This window comes from Mesoplodon densirostris, chromosome 1, assembly GCF_025265405.1.
Source record: "Mesoplodon densirostris isolate mMesDen1 chromosome 1, mMesDen1 primary haplotype, whole genome shotgun sequence".
Classification (NCBI taxonomy): domain Eukaryota; kingdom Metazoa; phylum Chordata; class Mammalia; order Artiodactyla; family Ziphiidae; genus Mesoplodon; species Mesoplodon densirostris.
Window position 1 is genome coordinate 6737660 of NC_082661.1, and position 12860 is coordinate 6750519.

The 12860-nt window shown below is 43.8% G+C and overlaps 1 protein-coding gene across 5 annotated transcripts in view; it reads left to right on the top strand.

The window, feature by feature from the left end:
* The window catches only part of DHX32 (DEAH-box helicase 32 (putative)), a 54500-nt gene that overhangs the window by 22715 nt on the left and 18925 nt on the right, over positions 1–12860 (top strand). For all 5 annotated transcript variants that reach the window (XM_060098414.1, XM_060098413.1, XM_060098415.1 and 2 more), the window contains 2 exons: positions 1909–2102; positions 8909–9281. In XM_060098414.1, coding sequence (XP_059954397.1) covers positions 1909–2102; positions 8909–9281 — 567 coding nt within the window. The remainder of the gene's footprint in view (positions 1–1908; positions 2103–8908; positions 9282–12860) is intronic.

Genomic DNA, 12860 nt, shown 5'->3' on the forward strand with positions numbered 1-12860 from the left:
GAGGTATCACAGCAAGCCTGGGGGAGAAAATGGCACAGGAGCTCAGACTTGAAGGGTAGGTCTCATCCATTCAACCCATTTTACAGGAAAGGAAACTGAAGCTTAGAGAAATGGTGATTTACAAATAACAAACTAGTGGCACACCAGGTCTAGAACTCCTGACTTTGGTCACTTGTGATATACCTTGATTCCAGATTTCCTGAGTGTAGTGTGTTAAATGTTCATCTTTCATAGAACAAAGTGGGTTATTGAGGAAATAATTGCTGATTAGTTTTCAACCTGTTGACAAGGCTGACACTCATCTTGAAATAGAGGACCTACATTTACACTTTTAAACATCGGGAATCTGCAGTCTGCAGCAGGTGTTCATTTTGGAGTTACTTGATTTCTAGTAAGTTATGTTTATTTTTCAAGTTATCGTATTAAAATCTAAGAATTCGGAGGGCTTCCCTGGTGGCGCAGTGGTTGAGAGTCCGCCTGCCAATGCAGGGGACACGGGTTCGTGCCCCGGTCCGGGAAGATCCCACATGCCACGGAGCGGCTGGGCCCGTGAGCCATGGCCGCTGAGCCTGCGCGTCCGGAGCCTGTGCTCCGCAACGGGAGAGGCCACAACAGTGAGAGGCCCGCGTCCCGCCAAAAAAAAAAAATCTAAGAATTTGGGCTTTCCTGGTGGCACAGTGGTTGAGAATCTGCCTGCCAATGCAGGGGACACGGGTTTGAGCCCTGGTGCAGGAAGATCCCACATGCCGCGGAGCAACTAAGCCCATGTATCACAACTACTGAGCTCGCGTGCCACAACTACTGAAGCCCGTGCACCTAGAGCCCATGCTCCACAACAAGAGAAGCCACTGCAATGAGAAGCCTGCGCACCGCAGTGAGAACCCCGCTCGCCGCAACTAGAGAAAGCCCATGTGCAGCAAGGAAGACTCAACGCACCCCTAAATAAATAAATAAATAAATAAATATATTTTTTTAATCTAAGAATTCCACGATGGGTCTAGTAAATAGCAAATCTGAAGATAATTAAAAATGCTGAAACTTTAAAATACCTTGGATCTGTTAAAAAACACTCAGAATGATTTGTTTTAAAAATACATGTAACAAAGCATAACTTACTGACAGTGCCCTAAGATTCCAGCATACAAATGAATTCAGTACTTTCTACTATAATAATTCTTATGCAAATGAACTATTTAAAATCAATTGAACCATAATACATTTTCAGTAAAAGGATTTAAAAATAAATAACTCAGGAGCAGTCTTGGAATTGGCTCTTTCCAAATCTGGATGGATTGGTTAATTATCTCACTGAGCTTATTTTTCATTGTATTTAGATGATAAATGCCAGTGTGTTTTAGCTTTTATTGCCAGGGAAATGTAAAGTAGGCTTATCTGGTTATTTTGTTATGGTCATTTAGATTTAAATGTAAATGTTTTAATTTTGAGCTACTATTTTTCATCTAAATGCTATTTAATATTTATATTGCTTAAAGCATAAAAGTTGATACCAGAAGCTTTATCTTTGATGGTGCTTTCTTTTAACCAGAAAGAAAATAATAATCTTAAATACATTAGTCTTTTCAGAACAGCTGAGGTTAAAAAATTTTTTTTTACTTTGCCTTTTATTTTTATCTTCCTTTTTTTCCATCTGGGAGTCTAACTTGTACAGTCTCTGCTACCTCCTGTTTATTCCTCACTTTATTTACTAGTACTAACCCTATGCATAAACACAAATTCTTCAGTTTCACTAACTAAGCTGTAATGCAGCCCACCGGTGATTCACTGGTGGAAGAAAACAAATCATTTGTAAGATGCACCCTTACAAAGGTGCATCCTTGGAGGTTTTTTGGTGGTGGTGGTGGTGTTTTCCTAGCGGGGCTGATCCTGTCTCATTTGTCCCCGTTAAAGGTTCCTCAGTGGTGTGCTGAATATTGCCTTTCCATCCACTACCAGCACGGGGGCGTGGTGTGCACACAGGTCCACAAGCAGACTGTGGTCCAGCTCGCCCTCCGGGTGGCAGACGAAATGGATGTTAACATCGGTCATGAAGTCGGCTACATGATTCCCTTTGAGAACTGCTGCACCAGTGAAACGATCTTGAGGTTGGTTTGGGGGGCTTTCATCTGCTGTACCTGATGACTCCTGGCTTGTCCTCTGCGATCCTAGAAGAGCGTATTCTTGCGTTCTCTGCTTTACACACCTGTAACATGTGATAGTAACTCGTCTCTGTCACCAGCCTGACATGCACGAGTCATTTTCCCACCTTGGCACCGTCAGGGATTCCTTGTCTAAACTTCTTCCGTATCTCCCCAAAATCCTCAGGAAAAAGTCATGACTTGTTAGGTTGGCCCCAAAGACCTTCAATCTGTGCTTCTGGAGCTCCGCCTCGTAGTGGGTCCATATGCGTTGTCTGTGTGCCAGCTGTGTTGACACACGTGGTTCTCTGTGTGCCATGTGCCTTGACACATGATCTTCCCTCCACATGGAATGTCTGTGCCTCTTCCGGGCTTGGCTAATTCCTCCCTGTCATACAAGATCCCATGCAGAGGTCACCTGCTCCAGGAAAGCTTCCCTGACCCTCCCGTAGTGTAAATTAGAAAACTCTCTGCTGGGCTTCTGTAAAACTTGGTCTCAGCCTTCATCATGGCAGTGTAGGTCAGTGTTTTTCAAACTCTAGTTTTGAGATTCTTACAGGTTCCAAGGACCCTTCTCAGGAGTTACCACAGTTCTGAGATTTCCTTTACACAGTGGTTTCCAAGAACTTAACAGAAGGAAAAAGAGAAGTGGAAAAAATCACTGCTCTGGGCCACTTTCTCAAGCAGTTTTCTATCATAGCCGTCATTGAAAGTGAGAGTATCTTATGGCACCTTAAGGAAATGGTCAAAGCTGCTTGCAGCCAAAGATGACCATCTCAAGGGCTTCAGCTGTCCCAGGCACTGCCTGACTGCCTCAAGGTCTGAGGAGACAAGTATCTCAGCCTCAGTGTATCTGCGTGTCTCTAACCCACTTGTGGGGCACACCAGAGTGCCCTGGCACATCACTGGGGACGTCCTACACTAGTGTAACAGGGATGCTATGACATAGCATAGCAGAGTACAGTATAGCACAGCACAGCATAGCACAGTACAGTATATATAGCAGGGATGGGTTTTGCATACTCGTATCCCCGGCATCTGACATGCTTGTCCCATGGAGGATGTTTAACACACTTGATAACAGAAGGAAAGACGAGTGCCTGGTCCCAGCTGGCTGCTGCAGACTCTGGTGCACTTCTCCCATTCAGAAAGCCTGTGTAACTCATTTGGTTTGTACTAAGCTGCTTTTAACATTTTTCAAATGTTATCTTCAAAAATAGAGGACATCGGGGGCTTCCCTGGTGGCGCAGTGGTTGGGAGTCGGCCTGCCGATGCAGGGGACACGGGTTCGTGCCTCGGTCTGGGAGGATCCCACGTGCCGCGGAGCGGCTGGGCCCATGAGCCATGGCCGCTGAGCCTGCGCGTCTGGAGCCTGTGCTCCGCAACGGGAGAGGCTACAACAGTGAGAGGCCCGCGTACCGCAAAAAAAAAAAAAAAAAATAGAGGACATCGGTCTTCAGGCTGGTGTTAAACCATAGGGAACCTTTCGGTCAGTAGCACTATGACTTGAACTTCTTGAATACATGTAACCTTCTGTTATTCTAGCCGTGATGTCCCCGAGTCATTGTATATGTTTATAAATTATTTATTATGCAGATGGTCCAATAGTGATACAGATAAACGTAAAAACCTCCCTGCCTTTGGGAACTCACAGGCTAGTTGGAGAGTTGGACAGGACAGGACATGCAACCCTGAAAGGGTGAAGGATCCCCACGCCTAGCAGATTCATTCTTCACCCTTTACATTTTGAAGTGACCTCTCAAGTGGTCATGGTTTTAATTAAAGGATGGACTAGACTTTGGAAACCTTTTGAAAAGGATTCTTAGATGTAGTCACTTTTAAAATGAAATCTTATGATGTTTTTATCTTATTGATATGGATCGTGTGCATATATATATATATATATATATATAATTTTTTTTTTAGAAAGTCATAGAGATAAATAATTGTGGAGTCACCCAATAATGTTGTCAGAGTAGGTCAAAGACACATCTCACCTTTTTAAGCATCTCTTATGTGTTGGGACTTGGCTTTCATTGCTTTATGGTGAAAACCCTGCAAGCATTCAATCCTAACAGCCAAAGGAAGGACTACAGTTACTGTTGAAAATTTTTTTTAGCTCTTATCTGCATGTAGCTTTCCTTTCTTAATGTAGAAAATACCCTTCAGGTGTGGAGGAGCTGAACCGCAGGTACACCTTAGAAGGTGGAGGGAAACTAGCAGCCTCCTTTGGCCACTGCGGGTTCTGGTTCCTTCTGCCTCTGCCGGGCTGCCCGGTCGTCTCATCTTTACTTTACAGTCACTCTTGTTGCTGGGATGCTGCACTTTCCACCCTGACATCCCCCAACCAGTGCAGAGTCAGCAGATACTCTGATTTATTGCTAACAGGGTTTGAGTTGCAGCAAAGGGGCCAAAGGTAGTAAAAAGCTCTATACGATAAGAGAAAAGAAAGTCGTCCCTTATTTTCCTCCCGGTGCTCTGTACTCTGAAGAGCAGGCGGTGTGGCTGTAAAATGAGTGTCTCCGCCACCCACCCACCTGTCACCTTGCACAAGTCCCCCAGCCTCTCTGCTTACGCTTCCTCGTCCGTGAAACGCGGTGGCTGACACACCAGCTCACAGGGTTGTTGTGAGGACTCAGGGAGCTGCTGCCTGTGACTGGTGTATGGGAGCGCGATGCATCTGTGAGCGATTTGGGTGATTTGGGTGAAAAGGTAAATTCCGGCCGCATTCATTTCCTTGGAGACACCTGCTAGCCATAATTTTTGATAAGCTCAGATTGCATAGCTATTTAAATAAGAGGATCTAAGGGTGACTGTTGATTATAGAAGGTAGTGTTCTGTATTTGATATTGTCTTTTTCATTTTCTTTGTAACTCCTTAGCATCTAGTCTGTTGGGTACATAATAGGTACTTAGTAAATATAATCTTTATGCCACTACCATTTTTCTGGATTCTGTATAGAACAGCTTAGTTCTTCTTTAAGCTTTTTTCTGGCCTTTTTCAAAACAGTGGATACCCGAATATTATATACCTAAAATAGTCTTTCTGAACTAGATATCACAATATCTTGTGGAAGTGACATACATTTCAAATATGGACCCTACACAGAATTTTTTAGAAATTACTCAAATTTTTAAGGTCAAATTCAACACATAATTTCAGAAAATATTAATAAAACTTTCCTATATTCTTAGCTTTCAAAATTTCAGTCTTAAGAATTTAGAATATAAATTACATTTCCAGGGACTTCCCTGGTGGCGCAGTGGTTAGGAATCTGCCTGCCAATGCAGTGGACATGGGTTCGAGCCCTGGTCTGGGAGGATCCCACATGCTGCGGAGCAACTAAGCCCGTGCACTTCAACTACTGAGCCCGTGCTCTAGAGCCTACGAGCCACAACTACTGAGCCCATGCGCCACAACTACTGAAGCCCGCGTGCCACAACTACTGAAGCCCGCGTGCCCTAGAGCCCGTGCTCCATAACACGAGAGGCCACCACAATGGGAAGTCCACGCACCGCAGTGAAGAGTAGCCCCCGCTCGCCACAACTAGAGAAAGCCCGCACGCAGCAACAAAGACCCAACGCAGCCAAAAATAAATAAATAAAAAGACATTTAAAAAAGAAATTACATTTCCAAAATGTATCCATCTTTTTACATAGTTCTCAGGAACAGTATTTTATTAAGCACTGTACACATGATCTTATTAATATAAAGGTAAGAAATAGATCTCTGTCTTACGTAGAAAACTGGAGGTTTGTATGGTAAGTTTTAGGGTGGATCCTTAGTATTCCCTTAGTTTTATATAATCATTTGGAAGGCCAGGTGTAGCTTGCTGAGTCTCGTAGAGTTTTAGGTGAGTCACATCTTCTCCCTTTTTAATTAAGCCTGGATGTATTTACATAACACACACACCTCCTCTGCCTGGCAGAGAGGAAGCATTTCTTCCTATCAGGTAAGTGCTTAGATGAGTTTTGCTCAGAAGGGAATAACATTAAGGAAGTAGCATAGATTAAAACAACTTGTTTTCAGACAAGAGTCAATAGTACTTATTATATCATACTAATTACCCTCAGCAGAAGATGACCTGAAACCTAGATTTTGGATGCATCTCTGTTGGTTTACATCTTGCACAAAGTATAATATTGTATTCAATATATTTTCTTTCTTAAGTTTGAGAAAAGGACTAATCAGCAATTTATCATTGCTCTTTTGGTAAGACAGACACAGAATGAGAACAAGTGTACGAGTAAGCAGAGAGCAAATGTTCTGATCTCGTCAAGGTGCAGAGAGGGAGAACATGGGCTTTGTTCCCACTCCACGGCAGCCAAGGGACCCGTCTTTATAATTTGACAGTGGCATGAGATGTAATAGACATTCAGGCTTAAATCTTGACTCTCTCCCTGGCTTTATGACTTTATGCAGGGTACTTAACCTTTCTGGACCTGTTTCCTCATTTATAAATCATGGGATAGTCATGTCTACCTTGAAGATTTATTCTATTTTTTTTTTTAAGACCATACTTCATTCAGATTTCTTTTGCTTTTTTTTTTTTTTTTTTAATTTTTATTTATTTATTTATGGCTGTGTTGGGTCTTCGTTTCTGTGCGAGGGCTTTCTCTAGTTGCGGCAAGTGGGGGCCACTCCTCATCGCGGTGCTCGGGCCTCTCATTATTGCGGCCTCTCTTGTTGAGGAGCACAGGCTCCAGACGCGCAGGCTCAGTAATTGTGGCTCACGGGGCTAGCTGCTCCACGGCATGTGGGATCTTCCCAGACCAGGGCTCGAACCCATGTCCCCTGCATTGGCAGGTAGATTCTCAACCACTGCACCACCAGGGAAGCCCGAAGATTTATTCTAAAGGTTAAATGAGAACTATTCTGTCAGCACAATGCCTGGCACACACTAGGAACTTATAAATGTTTTCTCCTTTTTCTTTCTTCCTTCCTTGAAAAGGGTTAATTGAGGACCGTTTCAGAGTCTCCAAGACCACCCCTAGGTTTGATGATTTGCTAGGAAGACTCGTAGGATTCAGTATATAGTTAATCCACAGCTCAGATTGACTGAAGTGAAAGGATACAAAGCAAAGTCAGCAAAGGGAAATGGTGCAAGGCGTGAAGTCCAGAGGAAACCAGGCACAGGCTTCTGAGAGCACCTCCCAGTGGACTCACCCGAGATATGCTTAGTTCCTCCAGCCGTGAGTTGTAGCAACGAGTTTAAGGAAACTCATTAGAGACTGTGCCCAGGTATTTACTGAGGGCTGGTCACATAGGCACCCTCTGCCTCCTACTGTATTCTAAAGTTCCATACTCCCAGAAGGAAAGCAGGTTAGGCCATATTACAAACAGTAAGCATCAGTTCTGGGAATGGTGAGAACCCTCCCAAATCTAAGTTCCCAAATGCCAGCCAAGGGCCAACCTTGCAAGCAGGCCTTTCTAAGAATAGCAGTTTCAGACCTGCCATAGACAGGGACACATAAAATAAATACCTTAAATGGGTAGAAAACTTATGAAATTGGTTTCCTCAAGGAATAATATAGGCAGATATGTAAATAGTGTCAGAAAGGTGATGTTTGGGGCCTCCCTGGTGGCGCAAGTGGTTGAGAGTCCGCCTGCCGATGCAGGGGATACGGGTTCGTGCCCCAGTCTGGGAGGATCCCATATGCCGCGGAGCGGCTGGGCCCGTGAGCCATGGCCGCTGAGCCTGCGCGTCCGGAGCCTGTGCTCCGCAACGGGGGAGGCCACAACAGTGAGAGGCCCGCATACCGCAAAAAAAAAAAATAATAATAATAATAATAATAATAATAATAAAAAAAGAAAGGTGATGTTTGTATGGTGCTGGATGACTAATAGGTATTTATTTTTACTATTTTTTTAAATACACCCCAGGAACTACTGGAAATCCATGAAAATCACTAATGACCGGTTCCTCCTCCAGGAACGCTGCCCTCAAACAGGTGGTTACTTTTTTTTCTTTTTTCTTTTTTTTTTTGCAGTACGCGGGCCTCTCACTGCTGTGGCCTCTCCCGTTGCGGAGCACAGGCTCCGGACGCGCAGGCTCAGCGGCCATGGCTCACGGGCCCAGCCGCTCCGCGGCATGTGGGATCCTCCCGGACCAGGGCACGAACCCGTGTCCCCTGCATTGGCAGGTGGACTCTCAACCACTGCGCCACCAGGGAAGCCCTAGGTGGTTACTTTTTAGATGCTTTCACGTGGTTATTATCTGGACGGCACTTCCAACTCGTTGATGCTAACACCCTGGTGACGTCATCTCCCACAATGCGCCACTGACAGAGTCCTACTCGTGGACTCACTGGGCCGTGAGCCTGAGAGAGGACAGTCATCTGTGTATCCTTCCCTTGAAGTGTGTGCTCTGACTCGGAATTCTAACATTGATGGAACAGGGGGAACTCTTACCGGACAAGGGTATTTTGCTGAATTACTTTTTTTAAAAAAGCTCAGGGCAAATGTTAAATGTAGCTCTTGTTAATACCTGTGATGAACATGTAAGGCAGAGGTCTGGAACCTAGGGCTCAGGGATGGTCTTCAGAGGGTCTGTGAACACAGGGAAACTGTGCTTAAAATTTGTTCATGTGTATTTTTCTATTTTGAAGGCCTGTGGATTTTATCAACTTGAAGAAATCTTGGGCCCCGATAAAGATTTAAACTCCTGATTTAGACAAAAGGATATAGGAAAGGCATTTTTGTTGTTTATGTTAGGAGTTTTTTAATATGATTTTCTTCATGAGTATTCTAACTTTCATGTTTCTTCTTTGTAGGTATTGTACTGATGATATGTTACAGAGAGAAATGATGTCCAGTCCTTTTCTGGGTAGCTATGGGGTCATCATCTTAGATGATATTCATGAAAGAAGCATTGCAACTGATGTGTTACTTGGACTTCTTAAAGATGTTTTACTGGCAAGACCGGAACTGAAGCTCATAATTAACTCCTCACCTCACCTGATCAGCAAACTCAGTTCTTATTATGGAAACGTGCCTCTCATAGAAGTGAAAAATAAGCACCCAGTGGAGGTTGTGTACCTTAGTGGGGCTCAGAAGGAGTCTTTTGAGTCTATTTTACGCCTTATCTTTGAAATTCATCACTCCGGTGAGAAGGGTGACATTGTAGTCTTTCTGGCCTGTGAACAAGTAAGTAAGTAATATTCATTCTAACCTAAGAGAGTAATAAGTTTACTTACTGGGAACCTTTTAACCTTGTTGGGAAGCTTTTAATAACTAACGTACATGTTTCAGTTTACTAATTAACTGATGGAACTGCTATTTGGTTCCATCACACCTCTTTTTTCATACTTTAGAAGAATCCTTGATATAGAGTAAATAAAACCTATGCTGAAAGGCAAACAAGGAAGTGCTTCTAAAAGCAGGAACTGGGGACTTCCCTGGAGTTCCAGTGGTAAGGGCTCTGTGCTTCCACAGCAGGGGGCATGCGTTCGATCCCTGGTTGGGGAACTGACATCCCACAAGCCACAGCATAAATACATACATGCATACATACATAAACAACCAACCAACCAACCAACCAACCAACCAACCAACCCAGGAGCTGTTCTGAAACACAGAATGGGGGTGGGGAGGTGGGGACTCTGAGGAATTTCTGGGGGTGATCTCCAGAGCTGACCTCCTTCCATGGGATCAGCCGAGATCCTGGGCTGCCCCAAAGGCTTGCTGTGAACTGTCTCAGTAGAGAAGACACACTCATCTCACACTCACGGCCACCTCCCTCATGGCAGGCGCATGTGCTGGAGATGCGGGACATAAGCTAAGTCCTCGGCATAGAGTCAGGGAACAAAAAAGTACCCACAATGTTCCTACAGCAGTCAGTGGAGTGTTAGGCAGGAAAATATAATTTATAGCACAGTCAGAAGGCTATCTCCCTACACTTTTCTTAAAAAGATGAATGAGAAAAATGTTCACTTCGATATCTGACAATGTCTTTCAAAAGAACAATGGGAAATGAACAGCTGAGCGTCTCTTTTTACTTTTATAGAGTCAAGGTGTCGTTTGGGGTTACATTTTTTTTTTTAATGCAGTTACTGTGACCCTGCTTCTCTCTCCACTGCTCTGTGGGCCAAATCTAAAAGCCTCCAGAATCTCAAGAGTTAGACCTTTCTTCTTAGAGACTGATTTCCTGGCCTTTTCCCCCTACCCGTCATCTCACTCAGAGAGTAAAAAAAGCACTGGCTTTGAGACCATGACCCAGATATGTAGTAATTCCAGTGATTAAACAGAAACCAAAAGGAAACTGTATGATATTGGCTGAGCCACCAGCTGAACAAAGACAAGTACCTCAGCTCTCTACTAGAGCCTTGTCTTAAGTATTCAACCGCCTTCACAAGTACCTTCAGGAGTATTTATTCTGCTTTATAGTCAAAGCATAAAGGACTGGTCCTTTAGTTTGGGGAACTTTAGACAGTTTTCTCACAACTTAGATTTTATCTGTTTCCATAAAGAAAGTAATTTAGAATCTCAAATATAGGATAACTACAGCATATTTTCAATTTTTCCTGTGTAGATTATACACAGTTTCTTGAATAGTAAATCTTCTACTGATTACAGTGATTTAGTCTATGATCATTCCCTAATCCCACATGATTCAAGATACTCAAGAAAGTCCTGAGGGAAGTAACAAAATGATTAAGGAGACAGAAGAAGGATTTATGAAAACAATTAGAGGTTCTCAGTATAACTGGCTGAAGCCTAAGGAAGGGAGGAATGGCAGAATTAGAAGTCTGAAACATTTGAAAGTTAGAATTGCCAACTGAAAAGAAGGCATACATTTCGGGGTGGATTGGGTGGGGGACAGTATAATTAAGACTGATAGGATGAGTAGTCATCTTTAGTCAGAGTAACCAAAAGTTCCAAAATTGATTTTTGAAAAATAAAGCTCATAACAGAATTGGGGGTAATATTTGATTCTTAAAGTATTTGATTCTTACAAGTTTCATATAAGCTATAATTAATGGCATAGTGACTTCTGGATTGTCAGACTTTAGAAGATGCATTCTTACCTAGGATAGTGGTAGAAACTATGAAATCCACAGGGCTTAGAAAATTATATAATCTTCCTTGAAGTCAGACCAGAAAGACATTTCCTGTTGAGAAAGCATCAGTCCTGAAAGTCGTGAACGTGATAGTGTAGTGAAAGCTCTGGGCAGATTTTGCAGTTCTGAGCCTCTGAGAATGAGGATTCGTCATTTTGGCAGGGGCTGCTGATGTGGCCCGGGTCCAGCACTGGAATCTCTGGGGGGCTGGTCCTCCTTGTCCAGAGGCTCCCAGCAGGCTGCCCAGCGGGTGGGGCAGCCGTTCTGCGGGCTGGAGCATACCTTCTCTGGGAACCAGTGTTTTTCGTCACAATTCAGCCCCAAATTCCACAGGTGTTATCTGGGTTTCTTTTCCCCATCTACCACCTAAAAAACGGAACATAGTTCAGTATGCTGATGGACTTTTTTCTTTCTTACTACTTATGTCAGGATTAACACTCTCCTATGGTCTTGGAATTTGTCTTCTGGAAAGTTTTGTCTTGCTCTGAAATCCATGTTAACAGCTGTTGATCATTTTCCCCCATGCTGTTGGAAGCTTTCTTGATTTCTATATAAAACTTTAAAATCTGCCATAGCAACTGAATGTCATAGGAAAACAGACCTAAGCAGTCGATCAGAAGTGCACTAACTGTCGCTTTTTCTCTTAGGTAATCCATTTAAAGTTGCAGAAATACTCTCACGTTTGGCTTGGTGAACATTAGGCGCCTCACATTTTCTCGCACTGCTCACTTAGCCCCTCACCTGCTGTGAATTAATACCCACAACTGCATGCTCCCCTGGCTCTTGCGCTTAATTGAGACTTGGAGCCCTGCATGTTTACAGCGTGTTGTTCCTTAACACTTCACCCATCTTGTAACCTGAAAAAAAAGTGAAATAGATTAAATAGAAAACAAATTAAGGGCTTCCCTGGTGGCGCGGTGGTTGAGAGTCCGCCTGCCGATGCAGGGGACACGGGTTCGTGCCCCGGTCCGGGAAGATCCCACATGCCGCGGAGCGGCTGGGCCCGTGAGCCATGGCCGCTGAGCCTGTGCGTCCGGAGCCTGTGCCCCGCAACGAGAGAGGCCACAGCAGTGAGAGGCCCGCGTACCGCAAAAATAAGAAAAAAAAAAAGAAAACAAATTAAGGTTAATGACACTGTCTAGCCAGATTATCGAGCAGCTTGAAGCTGTCACAAGGAAGATGCTCTTAGGTTGAAGGTTTTCCTGTGAAATGTTCCATCTAGTTGTGGGCCTTTCATTTGGGGGCAGATATCTTCCTTCGGTGCAGGTTGCTGTGTTTTCCTGAGTTTTGCAGGTATTGTAGGAAAGCCCCACATACGTAAATGCTCCAAACACATTGAATAGGAAGGAAATGAGTAAACAGTTTGAAGCACCGAATGAATATCTTAAGTACTTTTTTTTAATTCTGAAGATTATGGCCTCAAAGTTTTCTGTCAGCTTGAGGAATCTAAACTAGGTACAATATTTCAGTGCAGTTTGAAGGTTATTTTGGTTGGAAATTTGTGAGTGGGTTGCTGGAATCGAATCTCCTCTTTCAGCTCCAGGGTAGCTGTGGAGGGTGAAGTACCACGTGGGGAGGTTACCACCTGCCGTCCAGGAGGAATGTGTGAATGTCCTGTGCAGGGAGACGCAGCTCGAGGGCTTGTTCTCCTCCGTAGAAACGTCTA